The sequence below is a fragment of the Panthera tigris genome, chromosome D4, assembly GCF_018350195.1.
Source record: "Panthera tigris isolate Pti1 chromosome D4, P.tigris_Pti1_mat1.1, whole genome shotgun sequence".
Lineage (NCBI taxonomy): Eukaryota > Metazoa > Chordata > Mammalia > Carnivora > Felidae > Panthera > Panthera tigris.
The window spans coordinates 31,663,011-31,681,414 of record NC_056672.1 but is presented as its reverse complement, the minus strand read 5'-3'; the positions used below and the strand labels follow the sequence as shown (position 1 = coordinate 31,681,414).

At 36.6% G+C, this 18,404-nt stretch overlaps 1 protein-coding gene across 5 annotated transcripts in view; it reads right to left on the bottom strand.

The window, feature by feature from the left end:
* Positions 1 to 18,404, bottom strand: part of IL33 (interleukin 33) — a 38,234-nt gene that overhangs the window by 10,325 nt on the left and 9,505 nt on the right. For 2 of the 5 annotated variants that reach the window (XM_042964858.1, XM_042964861.1), the window contains exons 2-5: positions 16,704 to 16,840; positions 14,450 to 14,533; positions 6,978 to 7,107; positions 4,348 to 4,455 (exon numbers count right to left, since the gene is read on the bottom strand). In XM_042964858.1, the coding sequence (XP_042820792.1) occupies positions 4,348 to 4,444 (97 nt within the window). In that variant the 5' untranslated portion in view covers positions 4,445 to 4,455; positions 6,978 to 7,107; positions 14,450 to 14,533; positions 16,704 to 16,840. The remainder of the gene's footprint in view (positions 1 to 4,347; positions 4,456 to 6,977; positions 7,108 to 14,449; positions 14,534 to 16,703; positions 16,841 to 18,404) is intronic. The other 3 variants (XM_042964859.1, XM_015544920.2, XM_007098557.2) reach the window with 3 other exon arrangements.

Below are 18,404 nucleotides of genomic sequence, written 5' to 3'. Positions count from 1 at the left end.
ACTTAATTATACTAACATCTACCTTGGAACTCGCTATCATTGCATCAAATTTATAAATATCAACTGTAGTATCACATTTATGTAATGTTTTTACAATTGCAAGGATAATTTATAAACCTATGCCAATGCCAGCATTGAACTTAGTTTCCTGACGACTAATTTAATAAAATACTTTATTAAATGTTTCACATTGTCTCTCCAGAACTAAAAGGCATAAGATGATACTGAAAGTATGCTCATTCTTTACATGCTTATCTTTATGTTATATTCAGAATCCCATTGGACATAACTGACAGGCATGTCTAACATTGAGAGTGGATCCTGTAGGGAGCAGGATGTGGGTCTTGGGTAGTTAGAAGTAACAGTCATGATATTGAGGAAGTATTATGGGTGTAGAAGAGAGGAGCTAAAGATATTGATGTAGAGGCTATCATCTAGTGGGACGAACACTAGTATAATTTATTGAGGGATGACTACATTTGAAATATTGAAGACGGAGCACCTGGGTGGCTCAGTCTGTTAAGCATCTGACTTCAGCTCAGGTCATGATCTCACCATTCGTGGGTTTGAGCCCCGCATCCGGCTCTGTGCTGAGAGCTCAGAGCCTGCTTCAGATTCTGTTTCCTTCTCTCTCTGCCCCTCCCCTGCTCATGCTGTCTCTCTCTCTCTCTCCCCCTCTCCCTCTCTCTCTCTCAAAATAAATAAATAAACTTAAAAAATTCTTTGAAGTATTGAAGATAATTTACATTGGGAGAATTTGTAAGAAGGTATACTTTCGTGTTCAGGGCAGCTGAAAGTATGGTTGTGAGGGTTGTGTTCTCAGACGGGAAGCACAAAGCTGGCATGGCCTTGGGGACTCTGTGAGAGAGAGTTCTCTGCTGGGGTCAAAAGGCCAACTCAAGCTTATGTAAGGGCTGTTGCCACTTCCTATGTCTCTATCCTGCCTCATGTATGAGGGCAGTGTCTCAGATGGTTTTTAAGGAAATTCTCATGAGTAATTTCATCATAGCAACAACATGATGAAATCCTTCACGCATTTCTGGTGAGTAAATGGGAAGGGGCTTGGAAATCTTTCTGTACTTCTGTCACTAAGAGAGCCAGACTATGGCTGACAGGAACTACGTAAGTGAATCACTCATCTTTCATTTCTTTCCGAAACACTTATTTCACCAGACTCTCCTCACTGCTTACTACCCTTGATTTATCTGTGGCATTTGACTTTGGCAACCACATCCTTCTCTGAAACTCTTTCTTTTCTTATTGTCATGTCACCAGTCTTCTTATGTTCTCCTTTTTTCTCTCTGATCATCCATCTCTCTGCTTCTTTGTTGGTTTTCTCCTTGTCTGGCTGCTTCTAAAATATTGGTGTTCCTCAAAATTTGTCCTTTGCCTTTCCTCTCACTCTAGACTTTCTTTCTGGGCAAGCCTGCTCCAATGACATCTTCTTATACACTGATGACTCCCCAAACTGTAACTGTCCCTTAGTTCTGTCTCCTGAGTTTCCTATCTGTTGCTCTTTCTTCACAGGGTATTTTGACTTAAGTTATCCTACAGCATCTCTGTATCTATCTATGTAGAGCCACCAGAATTCTAGACATCTCTACCTGGATGACCAACACCTACTCCAAATTCAAATATACTCATAAAAAAATCAACCCTTCGTTATCTTTTTCTACCCAAAATATATTCCTCCTGAAATCCTATCTTGAAAAACAGTACCACTTTCTACCATTGTCTGCCCATTCTTAAATCATCCTGAAAGCTGAGAATCATCTATTTTTCCATCTCTGTCCATGCCTCAATTTATGTGGTGTGTCATTAAATCTTATTGATTTCACTTTCTGAATGTATCTGAAATTTAGTTCTTCCTTCCTATTCTGTTGTTTTAGGTTAGGCCCTCATCATCAGTCCCCTAGATGAATGCAGTGGACTTCTAACCCATTTTTGTTTCTATTCTTGCCCCTTCACTCTATATGCCACCATCAATGTGATTGATCTTTCTAAAATAAAAATATCCAGTGCCTGGGTGGCTCAGTTGGTTGAACATCTGACTCTTGATTTCAGCTCAGGTTATGATCCCAGGGTTGTGGGAGCATCATGCTCCACATTGAGCATGGAGCCTGCTTGAGATTCTCTCTTTCTCTCTCTCTCTCTCTCTCTCTCTCTCTGTCTCTCTGCCTCCCTCCTCTGCTCATGCACCCTCCTTCTGCCTCCTTCCTCTGCTCATGCACTCTCTCTATCTTAAAAAAAAAATCTTGCTATTCCCCAATTAAATGTTTTCAATGGTTTCTTACTGTCCATAGGATAAAGTTGAGCTCCATCACTGTAACAGAAGATATTCCATGGACATAACTCAAATTAAAGGGTGTGACCTCTACTCATTTCTATTGCCAATTATTGCCATGTAGGGATATGGACCCAGTGTTGCTAGATTTTCAGATTTTTCAAGATATGGAGATTTTTATGCACAATCTTCTAATTTTTAAATGTTTCCTCAATTAAAAAACAACAATATACTGTTCAGGCCAGATAAAATACTTCTGCTGGATGGATCTGTCCCATGGCTCTCATATGGTGACTGGTGGCTAGATTCACTAGGAAGCTGGATTGTCAGGACAGAGAAAGCGTTGATGAATGTAGGGGAGAAGAAGTAGTAGAGGAAAATGGCCTGACTCTACAAGTAGTTTCCTTGAAACTAAGAAGGAAATGAGTTTGGGGAGAGGCTTTTCTCTAGCTCATTAAGTCCTGTATCTTATTGGTACTAGGGATGAAGTACCTTAGTGGTGACCAAACTCATATGGAACCTGATTGTATGTATACCTCTAGCCGCTATTGAGTTTTCTGGCTTTGTGATTGTATCAGATCCTGCCAGTCCAAAGGAGAAGGAACAAAAATGAGCTTTCTTGCTTTGTTGCTTGGAGGCTCACAGCAGTTAATTTAGAAAAATAAGATACAATATTACTTGCACCTTGAGTTTTGAGAAGTGCACCTGCCACACACTTTATAGATATTTGTTGAAATTTTATCCAACAGTGTCCAAATAATGAAAATCTTAGTGTTAAACTGAGAAATATTATTGGAAAAGAAGATCTGTTAAGGGACAATAAGAATAATGTGCTGTATTCCAAAGCCATATGCATGATTTGGGGATTATCTTTATCATGTTTCTCTAAATGGTATAAGTAAGCTGTTAGGGCCACTGCACCCTTAAAGGAGGGGCTACATTTTAATTTTTGCATCAATGCCAGCAACTCTGGCATAAACTCCAGCCTGCTCCTCCACTCCAGTATCTATAAAGTGGCCACATCTCCTGGTGTACAAAGAAAACACATTCTTTATTAAGAGGACATAGAGTTAGTTCCACTGAGTCACTGTTTCTACACAGAGTTTTGATTCAGACACAAATAAAAGGATTAACTTAACTGTGATTTTCTGGCCATTCAGAAACTACAATTAAATTAATGTTTTCCTTGGTTACTAAAAACAGCATGGGTGGGCCACAGCCTTAGGGAAGACAGAAAATGATATTCTTTACCACTGCTCTCTTCTAGCCTTAACGATGTTCAAAGAGATGAAGAGAACAAAGAACAAAGATATGCCAGTCCCCACTATCATTCCTCATCCTCTATTTTCTCTCCAGTCTTGCCAGACTTCTATTAACTTTCTTTGGTGTTACCTCTTTTGTATGAAAAACATGAGTGTAAATTTGCATAATTCTTTTCTAGGATGATTTTCAGGATCAAAGATATTAGCTCTTTCATCTTAAAACTATGGCTACTACCTGCCTTTATTTACCCTTCAATTTATGCCAATTCCTTTGAGTTTTCAATTGGATAGACTTGAGCATCATTTGATCAACTCCGCTTTATTTGGGGCATGTATTATTCAAATATCTTCACTTATTATTCTCTCCCTTATCAGAAGTTGCAAGTCAAGACCACAGTACACCAAAGGTGTTTTATACATAATAAATGTTTGTTGAATGAAAGAAAATCAGTTTAAAATTTTATTGATCTGGGAAAAAGATTTTGGGTTAGGTAGAAAGAGGTGTGGGTAGAAAGAAGGGATTGATATTAAGGGTTATTCATGTTTATCACTATTAGCAGGTTTAAATTACCTAAACCATTCTTGTCCTGGTATGTATCAAATAAGCAAAAGTTGGCTATATATAGTTTGTCTAAAACCAAAGACTGCTGTATTACAAACTTATGAGCCATCCTTCCTAATTTCAGCTCTTGTATTCTTAGTAGCTTTTGGCAAGATATCATGTATGAACATCAGAATCATAAAGATTTGATAACAGATGAATATAGTGTGTAAAACAATCAGAAATGCTTAAGTTCTTACTTCCCAACTTGGGAGATTTTACCAAAGCCTTGCCTGCTGAGCTGTTCATCTTTGCTGGGGAGATTTTGGTGGTTGAATACTCCATTTTAGTCTTCATTTTTCAGGCTTCTGTAGGTTAAAATGCAATATTAGTTCAATTGTCTCAACTTGAAAATAAACAGAAACAACTGTGGCAAACTCAATATTAATAACAGCCACATAAGGAAAGTAATTATTTCAATAATATTTGAACATAGTTTTCTGAAAATATATCTATATTGGAATATAGTCAGAGGACAAAAAGAACTGCAAAGAAATCTTAACCTTTACTTACTGGGCTTTTTGTTGGTGGCATTACTGATTTTGGAATTCTGAAACAGTTTTTTCTATACTAGAGTATAGAACAAATAAGTAGATATGTTAATGTTACAGGATTTTTACCACAGGGGAAAGGAGATACAAATATAAAATATAAGAAGCCAAAGGAAAATCTCTGTTGTGTTAAATCTGAATCAGCAATATCAGTATGCCCATCTTAGTTTCTAAACAGTTTTTACACTAAAAGGAACCAGAACTATAGATATGGGTTGGGAATGTAGAAGTGAATATGGAATAGTTATTTCTACTTGTATTATACAACTTTGTTTTTGTCTCTGGACTTCACATAGGTTGAAATTCCATTGTTTTTGTTGTTGTTGTTGTTGTTATTGTTTGGATGGATAATATTACATGCAACCATCTTATTTACACTGGGTTTCATGAGCAAAATTCTTCAATGGTAAGAACACTTAGAAGCAGAGAATCTTTGATATCATTTTCCTGAACCCCTAAATTTGGCATTCAGTAATGCCAAAAAGCCATGTGTCATTCAAAAATTTGTGAGGCTGTGTCAAAAGGACACAGGAGTCCCCTTAAAGGGTTTCCCACTGGCCAAATTTGGCATAATCTGAGCATCAAAAAGAAAAATGAAGGCAATTTACTATAAAGCATTTAATGCAAAAAGAAACCCACCAGTCTTGAATTTCTCAAGAATGAATGAATGAGGGATTTATTCATTATAGAAAGAATGGTAGAATTAGAAAAACAACAGTCTTGTAGCCCCCAATTTAATACTTGATTCAGGCAAGGATCATCAATGGTTGCTGCACCTTGACTATCAAACTGGGTGGCAATATGTTACTGAAAGAATGTTGCGTTCTCTATTATAAATTGCAGAAAAACTCAAATTCTTTCAGTAAGGTACCACAGACTGGCTTCATTATCAAGGTAAGGCAGTGGTGCTGTGATTTGTGGAGAGAGCAGCATTTCTCCAGCTTTAAATTCTCCCTTATATTGCCTGAAACTCTGCTAATAGTTATTTCTACTTGTATTATACAACTTTGTTTTTGTCTCTGGACTTCACATAGGTTGAAATTCCATTGTTTTTGTTGTTGTTGTTGTTATTGTTTAGATGGATAATATTACATGCAACCATCTTATTTACACTGGGTTTCATGAGCAAAATTCTTCAATGGTAAGAACACTTAGAAGCAGAGAATCTTTGATATCATTTTCCTGAACCCCTAAAACAATGGATGAGTAGGCTAAGACTGAAAGATTAAGTGGCTTGCCCAGGATCACAAAAGCAAAACTGGGACCAGAATCTGGTTTCCTGATTTCCTTCTTTATGCCAGAGTTTCCCACCCTATCTCCTCTCTTCCTCCTCCAAATGTAAGAAGAAAATAATCAAAACTTGGAATTTAGTTTCAAATGCTTGGCCAGTTGTCCAACTTCTTTGAAAATAATAAATTTTTAAATATGGTAATTTGTAATCATAACATGTGGAATAGTTTGGTATTATTGTAGTTAAATTTTAAATTTATAGAAAATAGTTCAAATAATACCTTGCACACAGTAGGTGTGCAGGCAATACTGAAAAAATGAAAATTATAACACTCGTTTTTAAGTTTGTTTCCTTTTTTATCCAAGCATCCTTACATTCCAGGAAAAAAACTACTCCTGGATGGACATAAAAAAAATAAAACCCAAAACAAACTGTTTCAAATAAATGTAGGAAATGTCCCTATTTATATTCCACCTCTTGTGAAGTCAGAACCACATTACCAGAGTGAAGAGGTAAGCAGTCTTTCATTGACGATTCATAGGTACTTTAGTTTAATTATTTTGGGTTATTATTTGATCTTGTAACTTCCCCCACCACCTCTATTAACAACCCTGTTAACATGGACTATCTATTAGCATGGGCTAATTTGAGATAGCATACTTGGAGGAACTCAGCTCTAAACCAAAATTAGCTTTCTGATTTAAGCAACATAGATAAGCAACTGAAATACCACATTTACAATGCAGTCATTGACACAGAGAAAGTTAGCTGCTTTTTAAGAATCAAATGGTAAGTCAAAAGTATAGTCAAGAAATATTTTCAAATCCTATTCAAAAAGAAAAAAAGCATTTCTTTAAACAACCTACATATCTTTAAAAAAAACAAGCATTCTTTTCACCTTTTTTCAGACTTAAAATTTACTCTTTACCTTCCTATTTTAAAATCAGAAATATTTCAGAAAATATAGCAATATAAACATCATTGGTTCCTTCATGCTGCCTTTCCCAAAAACATAGGCAAATATTCTTATACACCGGTTATAACTCACCTTAGTTATAAACGTGAAGGGCTGCTCTCAAATGATGAAGTTTCTTGTCATCAACGTTTGGTAGTAGTTGCAGTTATATTTCAACTCCACTTATATATACACACTTGGATTAAGCAACATTGGGTGACAGCTTTTGATGAATGAGGCAGTGTAAATAGTGCTAGTTAGAATGAGTGGGAGTATATTTTATTCCCACAGTCAAATCCTAAACAGAACTTTTAGATTATTTTAACTGCAGCAATTTCAATGAGTTATACTCAGTTAATCATTAATTTTTATGAAACCTCTATGACATGGACTCTAGGTACTGTTTATTGCTCAATGTAGATCATACAAGGGCACAGATTGTTTCATTGCCTTTCTCTTTTCTTTTGGGAAGTTGAAAACTTTAGGTAATTTTTTTTCTGATTATAAAAATGATGTACATGCTCTCAGAAGATAGGTAAATGATAGGAAAGCATATATGCTGTATTTCCTGACATTCTTTCTCCAATGTAGAAATACTATGCATATCTATTTTTTCATAAAAATAGAATCTTCCAAAAAAATAGAATCTTCCACAAATTTTATTTTATAAGCTGCTTTTTTGATTTTTCAATAATACTACATCATGAATACATGTCAGAAATATTCTTTTACAGGAAGCATTATAATTAGCATTCAATTATATAAATATCCCATACCAATCTTTTATTAACACTTTGGTTGTTTCTATTTTTTCCCCTTTCTTTTCTTCTTTTCTAATATCACCAATGTTGCAGCTGACATGTGTGTGTGTGTTTGTGTGTGTGTGTGTGTTGTGATTCTTGGTAAACCTTTGTACGTTCATTGGTAGCACAAATTCCTCGTACTGGGATTGCTGAATCAAAGGGTTCTTGCATCTTACATGTTGATAGATATTTTCCCATTGAATTCCAAATTTTTTCAACAATCCAAGTAAATGCCTTTTCATCATTGTCTTAGCAGCAATGGTGTCATCACCTGTAAGATATTTGCCTTTCTAGTGGAATTTAAGAAACAAAACAAACGAGCAAAGGGGAAAAAAAGAGAGAGGCAAACCAAGAAATAGACCCTTAACTATAGAAAACAAGCCAATGGTTACCAGAGGGGAGGTGGGAGAGGGAATGGGTGAAATATGTGATAGGGATTAAGGAGTGCACTTGAGATCATTTCCAGTGCTATATGGAAGTGTTGAATCACTATATTGTACACCTGAAACTAATATTACACTGCATGTTAACTAACTGGACTTTAAATAAAAACTTTAAAAAATATTTGCTTTTCTAAAGAAAGGAAAATATTTCATGGTTTTGAATTTTATTTAGTGAAATGAAGCAACTTAACAAAATGTATTTGTTATTGGGGTGCCTGGGTGGCTCAGTCATTTAAGCATAGACTTTAACTCAGGTCATGATCTCATGGTTAGTGAATTTGAACCCTGTGAGTCTGAGTCTGCTGTCAGCACAGAGCCCACTTTAGATCCTCTGCCTCTCACTCTGCTCCTCCCCCACTCACACCCATGTGTACTCTCTCTCTCTTTCTCTCTCTCTCTCAAAAATAAATATTTAAAAATCTATTTGTCCTCAATTTCTGTCAATTATTGATTTATATGAATCCTTTGTAAATTAAGAAATGAAAGCCTTATCTCTGTATGAGTTGAAATTTTTTCCATTTTTTGCTGTAAATAAATTTTCAAATCTTATGTGGTCAAATTTAATCACTGTTTTAGAATTCCTGGATTTTGCATCCTGCTTCAAAATACCTCCCGTCTTCTAAACTTATAAATAAATTTATTATACCATTTCCTAAAATTATATCGTTTACTACTTAACACCTAAATCTTTGATACACTATTACTTTTACTATGAAGAATAAGGTATTTTTTTTCCTACAGTGCTTATCTCCAACCTCACATGTAATCCAATTTAGACAAAGTGATGTTTCATGTGTTATGTTGGAACTAACATGCAAAAGGCTATGAATGCAGAAATAAAGAGTTTGAATTTTATCCCATAGCCAACAGGAATCTTCTAAAAGTTTTTTAAATAAGTGAGAAGTATATAAAAACTGTGTTTTATGATTATATTATAAAAACTGTAATTTTATGGTTGTGTCTGGAGGAATGAAAGAAGAAAAGACAGGAAACAAGGTCAGTCAGGAGGCCAATTAAAATAGCCCAGGCAAAAAGCAGTGAGGGCAGGGTCAGGGCAATGTTAGTGAGGCCAGTAAGGAGGGGATGAAGGTCATAAGTCCTTAAATATTAGAGTGATAAAAGGCCCCAGAGATCCCTGTTCTAGCTCCACTAAGTCACTTAGCTTCTTAGTGACTGAGTCAGGATTAAAACCCAAGTTTCACTCTCAGTTCAGGGTTGTGTCCACTACAGAGCCCTCATAGCTCTTTTTGGATGTGTTTGTATCAGCTCTGGACAGGGATAGCGGGGAGGCAAAGGGAATTGAAGGGGGTGCCTGTGGTTCATGGTAGGAAACTCAGGTGGGGAGTCCATTGTCAAGCACAGGTAATGAGTATAATGTGGGGCAGATGGAGTTTGAGATACTTGAGGAGCACTTACATGGAAATTTCAGCACTGAGCTGGAATTAGGTTGTGGGTGGGTAGGGGAGGCCAGAATTAGCTGTGTGGATTTGTTCTTCGTTACAGCATGAGAGTTGATGATGTAGGAGCAAATGAGAATGTCTCAGCTGAATGTGGAACAGGAAGCAGGCTATGTCTAGATGGAACTATAGGAAATCTTACATTTAAAGAGTAAGAGAAGATAAGGAGTTAGAAAAGACTAGGAAGAGAACCAGAAAAAAAGAGGTCATATATTATGAAGACTAAGAGAGAAGACCATCTCAAAAAGCAACATTTGGTGATGAGCACTACAGTGACCCAGCTGGGGATTAGAGACCTTTTAGAGAGACCATTAAGCGTGGGACTCTCCAAGAAACTGCAGCGGATTGCATAGTGTAGAGGAGGAACTGAGACTTTTTCAAGAAATACAGTAATGAAAGGGAAACAAAGAGACAAGGGAATCTTGCTAGAATAGCATGGAGAAGGGAAAATACTGCTTACTAGTTAGACAATCTTGGGCAAGTTGCTCAATATTTCTAAACTCTCAATTTCTTCATCATAATAATTTTCTTCATAATAATTTGAACTCAGTGGGTCATTGTGAGAATTATATGAGAAGATATATTTTAAGCAGTTGGGACAGTACCTGGCACATAGTGGGAACTTAATACTTGTTATTAATATTATTATTGATGTTTTTTATTGGAATATGGGACTCTCGGACATGTTACAATGCAAAGAGAAAATGAAAATGAAAGAGAGAAACGAAAAGGAGAAAACTGATATAATAAAGTCCCAGAAGAAACAGAGTGAAAGGAGAGAGCAGTAGTGGAGGGGTTGGCTTTGAAAAGGAGGAGGCATTCTTCTTTCTGTAGTAGAGGAGGAAAAGCAAAAGAATGGTAGAGATGTAAAGTTTTAAAGGACAAGAACTTGACAGTCTTGTAAAAATGGCTTGCATCTTCAGAAAGTAAGTTGTGAGGAGAGTTACAGAAATTAAGAGAAGTAAGCATGTGTTTTAATTTCTGAGGATGAGTAGGAAAAGTCTGAAACAGTTCCTTAGAGAATGTAAAAAAGAATTTACTAAGAAATGGGGAACCACTGTTCATGGATATCGAGTTTCAGTTTTAGAAGATGAAAAATGTTTTGGAGATGGATTGTGGTAATGGTTACTCAGCAATATGAATGTACTTCATGCTACTGCACTGTATACATAGGATGGTTAAAATGGTAAAGTTTACCACAATTTAAAAAGTGATTTTACAAAGAATTTAAAAATTGGCGTGGGAGAAGTAGAAAGACTGGAGGTTGTTTGTAAACTGAGGAATTTGGGGGAATTCTGAGGAATGTTCTCTATCTTGGAGATTGCAAAGTTCTGATGATAGTGGTAGTCAAGATTAGCTTTTGCAGGTGAACTGTAGAAGAATATTAAAGACTCATCAAAACAGGCACTGGAGTCACCAAAGTTGACCTCAATAGAGGCACCATCAAACAGGAAAGGACTTTAGGGTCTCTATCAACCTGAATGGAAAGGAATTAACATAAGTAGGTAGTTGGACCCATGGTGAGGGTTAGCAAGAGCAGTAAAAAATAAGAAATGTGTCACTTCTCTATTGTCCCTGGGAGATGGGCACACAAAGAAAGGGTGTGGGTTTTGAGAATAGTGGTGTCACCAAGGGAAGCTGCATTTTAGTTAATAAAGGAAAATAGAAGGACATTTTTAAGGAAAAAAAGGAGGGAGATGACATTCCAGAGGAAATGACACACATTTAAATTATGAAAGAAAAAAAAACCCCAAACAACCTGAAAGAAGATTTTAATCTATCAAGAAATAATATCTTGCATGGAAATTCATTAGTTGGTGATTCACATCTGAGCAACAAAAACAAAAATGTATGAAGTGTAGTCATTTCCCAAACTGCAGTGTTATGTTTGTCTCTTTGCCTGGCAAAGTCTTCCAGAAACTTATGCATTCAACAAATATCAAGTGCCCATTACTTGCCAAGGACTATGTATTCCAACCCCATTAACCCATGGGACACTGCATGAAAATTTTCATTTCACTGTGTCTTCTTATCTACATCTGATCAACTGGAAAATCATTTATTGAATTACCAACCACCTCTCATATGTCAGGCAATGCCCTTTGATAAGCAATTTCCTTTTTTTAAAATACCAATACCCTTTATAATATTAAGTTGGCTGTTGACTTTTCTTTCCTGATTGTGAATTTTACTTGTAAAATAAATTCATTTGATTAGATTGATTTCTTGTGAAGAGGCTTGTCATTAACATGTAGAGTTTATAAGAAATTTTTATTAAAAATACATGTTAATTATGGAAATTTTGGAATACAAAATATAAAGTTCAACATTTGATGCCCTAGAAAGTAGCTAAATGCTTTGGGGGAAAAAAAAAAGTCTTGGGACATCTGGGTGGCTCAGTGGGTTAAGTGTCCAACTTAAGCTCAGGTCATGATCTCTTGGTTCTTGAGTTTGAGCCCCACATCAGGCTCTGTGCTAACAGCTCAGAGCCTGGAGCCTGCTTTGGATTCTGTGTCTCCTATTCTCTCTGCCCCTCCCCTGCTCTCACTGTCTCTTTCTCTCAAAAATAAATATTAAATTTTTTTAAAGAAAGAAAGAAAAGAAACATGCCTAGTAATCATTGTAAAGAAATTCTGCCCTCCTAATATCCCAAGAAAAGTCCCAAATGATGTTGGATTTGTACATGTCTATACTATACCACAGAGTGCTGCTGAGTAATCATAACAACAGTAATAACTCAAACACTTGTCTAGTGCTGCGTTAGGTGCTGGGGTATAGCAGTGAACAAAACAAAGTTTTTCCTGCCTCCTGCAGTTCACTCTCTTTTGGAGAAATAGATGTTGAACAAATAATCATGCAAATAAATCATTTATTTTATTTTATTTTTTAAAGTTTATTTTTATTTTGAGAGACCGAGAGAGAGAAAGAGAGAGAAAAAGAGAGTGTGTGGACAAGTGGGGGAGGGGTAGATAGAAGGAGATATAGAATTCCAAGCAGGCTCTGTACTGTCAGTGGGGCTCAAACTCATGAATGGTGGTATCATGACCCCACAAATAAATCATTTATAAACAGTGATAAATAAATAAGAACTAGGCTGGTAAAGAAGATAAACAGTAGTATTAAAGTAGAGTGGTCACAGAAAGTGGCATTTATGTTGCACTCCAAGGGTGTGAAGAATATATGGAAGGGAGGGGACAGAGAGTGCTTTCTGGGCAGAAAAAACCCCAGGGTCAAAGGGTCTTACAGAATTTGTTGTATTTGGAAATGAGACGGCTAGTATGGTTGGAGCACAGTGGACAATGAGGAGAGTATAATGTAATGGTGTTGGCAGTAGAAGAGGACAGAAGCCAGGTAGGGCTGGGCCCTGGATACCAGAAGGAGGAGCTTGGATTTTATTCAAAATTCAGTGGGAAGCCAATGAAGTGTTTTTAAGTAATATGGGATGTGACTTGGGTTTCATTTTTTAAAGACTGCTTTGGCTGTCATATAAGGAATAGATGGAGGGTAGGAAGAGGAAAGAAATGAAATCAGCAAGGAGTCTGCATTAGTTCAAGCTCTTAATAATGGTGGTGGTGATGATAATGGTGATGGCACTTACAGTGTCTTGGGCATCTTCTGTAGGCCAGATGCTTTACATATGTTATCTCTAATTGTTACCATGACCCTGGTATTTGAGTACCATTTTAAAATTTAGGAAATAGAGACTCAAAGAGATTAAGTGTGCTGCAAAAGACCCCATAGCTAGTAAGTAGCAAAGCTAGGATCTGAACTTAAGTCCATCTGGTTCTTTCTCTTATTCCATGGGAACTGTTCGTAAAATGAGGTGAAATTAAATTTTTGGGTTTTAAATTCCATTCACCACCTTGTAAAGCTTACATACTTTTGCATGAGCAGATCTATGAAGGTATAGAGGGGTCATCAAAACTCTTGTTGGGTACTAGAAAATTACTGAAGAAGACAGTGCCCCACAACTTGTCTTGGCTGGTAGGAGGGACAGGAAATGGGGAGAATGATTAAGTTTGACAACGCTATATGATTTCATTCTGGGAGATTTCACAGGGGAGCAGGAGGGAGAGGGTGAGATGGGAGGGTGATCACATTATCCTCTGTTCCCTTGGGTATAGTGGTTTCACTTCTTTCTTGGGGGAGGTCAGAAAAAGTGATGTCACAGAAGGGGAGGTTGAAATTTGGGGAACAATGAGATAGCATTGTCCTTGTTCAAACTGAATCACTTCCTGTTCCTGACTCCCTGGCACTCTGAAAGTTTCTACATGCCTCTTACCTGGACCCAGGAGAGAACATTTCTCCCAAGGAGAGGAAACACTACAAAGAAATTTGGCAAATCAGTATATGATTCAAGCAGAACTCCTTGTGACAGGAGGGGAGGGATGTTGAGATTTTAGGAAAAATTTCTTTTGTTCTTTACTTAGCATTTGTAAAGCACTTCTATGCTTTCCCACAGTATTCCTGGATGCATTCTTACCCAGTCATTTTTATTCACTGACACTACCTACCCCTTCAACCTTTGTAGCCTCACACAACAGTAACCCCCCTACTCCCACACAGACACACTTTACATTTTATACCCATTGGACTGCTTACTATTCTTCAATTCACCACACACTTGTATACCTCCATGCCTTTGTACAAGCTGTTCCTCTTGCTAGAGATGCCTCTTCCTCTTTGCCTGGGAAGCTTCTATTTAACCCTTAGAGCCCAGTTCAAATGCCTTCATTTCCCTAACCACCCACAATCAAACAGAATTTATTGCTTCCTTTTCTTACTTGCTTATCATATCCAACTAAATTAGTTTTCCTATATCCTCTGCTGGAATGCTAACTCCTTAGAAATAAGGGTTGTACCTTAGTCATCTTTGTTTCCCAAGCAGTTATTGAAAGCAGGCACTCAGTAAATGTTGTGTACTTTGGATCTGTCCTTGCAAAACCCTGAAAAAATAGGTAAGGCAGGTATTACCCACTGAAGAGATGTGGAGATCTTGTCCAAATCCCAAACATCTACTGAGTGGTAGAGTTGGAACTGTGAGTTGAACAGATAGAATTGGCACTACTACATTTTGACCTACAAAGATGACAGTTTTATATGACTCAGTCTAATGAAACCCAGGTCTTCTTGTTCTTGGGTCAATGCTCTTTCTAAAGCATTCAAAGAAGCTGACTTTCTGTTTGGTCTATGGCCCTGTGGTTTTAGTGTGGCCAAACATTTCGAATTGTTCAGTTCAATGTATTGTTTTTATTCCCCTCCAGTGACCCTTCCCATGTCTCACATACTTTGGAGATCTAGCTACGTGTTGAACCAAATCTTTAACAATTTTTGAAGAAACAGAAGAAGAATGACCTCCATTCCTAAGCTTACATTCAAGATTTGCTCCCTCTCTGCAGGGCTCTTCAGCTCTCTCGGTCTTAGTTTCCTCTTCTCAAAAATGAAGAGGGTGCATGAAAGCCAGTGTCTTCCTATCCCTTTGACTCCTTCCTGTGCTCCTATACAGGATTCCACTTCAGCCTCTTCCTTCTCCTTTCCCTGGGCCTGCTTCTTCAATACCAGCAGCTGTACCAGCCCATTGCCCACCCAAAAGATGTCAGCCTCAGAAAACTGCACAAGTTCTGCTTCAGCCCTGTACCCTTCTCTTCTCCTTCCACTACCTTACAGCAAATAGCATAATGGGGTTAGACAAGGGGGCAATTAACTAACCTGGGGTCATGTCCTGGCAAAGGCAGATCTGAAATCCAGTTAAGCCATTGATTTGGGTACATTGTGTCTTAGGGCAAAATTATAGGGAAAGAGGAAGTCTATAGAGTCTGTAGTATATATTTTCTTTTTTATGGATTCAGGAAGCTTTTAAGTGTAGAGGAAAGCAATGTATGGGAAAGAAACAACATGGAACAAATACGTCTTTGGTTTTAGTTAATTCTGAGGTTTAAAGTTGAGATCTTTTTTTGTTTACTTAAAAAAAATCTTAAGTAAAGCTGGACAAATAATATACAAATTATGAATTTTGTAAAAATTTAGTGGAGCATAAAAAATGCAATAGGAGTATGCAGAGTTAAAAGTTCTGTGGTTTTAGAAATTTACCCTTGTATAGTGTTTACTATGTGCTAAGTATTGTACTACATGCTTTATATAGTTAACTAATTCAATTATCATAGCAATCTTGTCAAAAGTGTACTGTTATTTTCCCTATTTTACAGGTGATGAAACTGGGGCACAGAAGGGTCAAGTAAGTTGCCCAAGGTCCCTTGGCTAAAACCTGAAGCAAATGTTTTCAGAATTCATGAGGTGCTCTAGAAAGGCGTTTCTTTTGGATTTCACATCTTCCCCCTGATCCCTCACACCAGAGCAGAAACTCCTTACCCATAGTTGGTTTCTGCTTAAAGTATACTTGGTCAAGAATATTTTGATACAAGAAAACAAATTAAGGGGGTGAGAATATGGCATAAATCCATAACACCTGGATTATTTAACCCTGTAAAGGGAGAGTGAGACTAAAGTCCAATTCGTATACCATCATTGGTGGTCTTGTTGGTGAGGAGATTTAGCAACATCATAAGAAGAAACCATTATACTTTAAGGCTGGAAGAGGGAATTTTCAAAACTTTTTCATGAGTAGAAACCTTGTCTGAAAAAGGAATATTGCTTAGAAACCCCAAAAGGATTTGACAAATCAGTAATTTACTAATATAAATGTTGTTCATATGTTTAAATTTTTAATATTTGCTCATTATAATGTTAACTAACCAGAGACTTCTCTTTTCAGCATGATGGTGGATTAGTTATTATGACCAATCCTCCTTACTAAAACTTCTAAAATGTTGAAAGAAATATTTAAAAAATCTTTCAAACTCATTTGTTGAACTGGAATGAAAGTAAAGAATGTATAGTGTTCAAAATACTGGGAGACAAGAAACCTTGGCTTTTTCCTAAAGTCATCTACTATATTCTAGAGACAGGTTAGACAACTACATGAAGTTCAGGGCCCAGGAGATAAAGTCCAGGATATGCCTAAAATGGGGATCCTAATAGGAAACTGCATGGCCTAAATCTGAACACCAAAAGGGCTACACTTGAAGTGTAAGGGTGGTTGAGATAAATAAACCTCACCTGCAGAAGGGGACTGCTAGGAAGCTCTGGCACTAGATGGAGGGAAAATCATTCTTCTGAGGATGATTCCTCATGAAAAGTCAGCCCCCACACGGGTTTGTATTTTGAAATCACAGTACCTGTGTGTTTCCAAAAGCCTGAAATAGAGAATTAAATATCAAATGCTTTTAGGTTGGTAGTATCCCAAGACAAATGGGAAAGGCAAACACAAATCCTATCTTGATGAACTCAGCTGCAGCCCAAGCCATAAAGTATTCATCCACACAGAAAAATTTCCAGGGCAAATGAATAGTTTGCAGTCAAGATTTATAAAACAAATAAAAATACTTGGCAACGTGATGAAAGCCACAGAAGGAACAGACAACAGAAGCCAACCTGAAAGTTGATTCATGTATTAGAACAATCAGAAATGACATATTGAACAACTGGTTTTAATATCTTTAGGTAGAGTTTTAAAAATATTGAAAAAAATGAATAAGGAAAATTTAGAGTTGAAAAAGATCCAAATAGAATATCTAGAAATAAAAAATACAATGTTGAAATTAAAGCTTCATTAAATAGCAGATTAAATGGCAGATTACACATAGTGAATTAGATGAAGAATCATGAATTAGAAAATATATCTGAAAATATTCATTGGAAAACAATTTAAAGACACATAGAGATGGAAAATATGAAAAAGAGGGTGAGAAACTTGAAGGACGGAATTGGACAGTCTAATGTGTATCTATTTGGAATTTTAGAAGAAGATGATAAAATAGGGAAGGCAAAATATTTGAAGGTAAATAAAAATTAAGAACTTTCCAGAATTATTGAAAGACTCCAATCCTCAGATCTAAGAATCCCAAGCAAGTTTAAAAAATTAAAGAAATCCATTAAATAATGAGGAAGGTTTTAGAAGATGTAATTAAAGCTGAGTCACAGAAAATAGTTCTGGCAGAACATTCCGTATAAGGTGGCAGAAAAACAAGGTGGGAGCAGATAGATCTAAAATCTCAACCTGGACAAATGCTTTTCAGAGTCACGCACATGGAAAAAGCAGATGCCAAGCCACAGAATGTGTATTGACTTGAGTCACTAAGTTGTGAATTAGTTCTCAAAACTGGAGATGAAATACAATCTGTCTTGCTTCAGTTCACTGCTTTAGACCTGGCTTGTTTTACTTTTTAAATTTTTATTTGTACCTAGATCCACAAAGGAAGACAACTTGCAAAGGTAGTGTCCCAAGACAAATGTGTATAACATTTGTATATATTTTAAAATATGTCATCTCTGTTCATGAAAAGATAGTAATTGCATCTATGTATATGTACGTATGGGAGATTTATTTCTGAGTCTTGCCTAATTCTTTGCAAATATGTACCAACAAGTGTTAAGAACATCTCTGAATTGGCAACAATATAAGCAAAACAGATTGCTTAACCAAGGATGAAAACTTGCCCATTAATGTTAGCTTTGACTCTGGGGATAGTCCCCAGATTCCAAAGCCTAAAGTAATTTAATATTTTCAAAATTTGAAATCCTAACAAGGATACAAGTCTTTGGGAAGTATCCTAAATTCTATCAAGTGACTTACCATTTGTTATTCAAGAGAAACATACATGAGTTTTAGACAGGCAAAGATTTACATTTTGAAGCATATCTTCTGAGTAAAATGTAATGTATCTTTAACTTGGCTCTAAAGAGGTCGACTTGGCACAT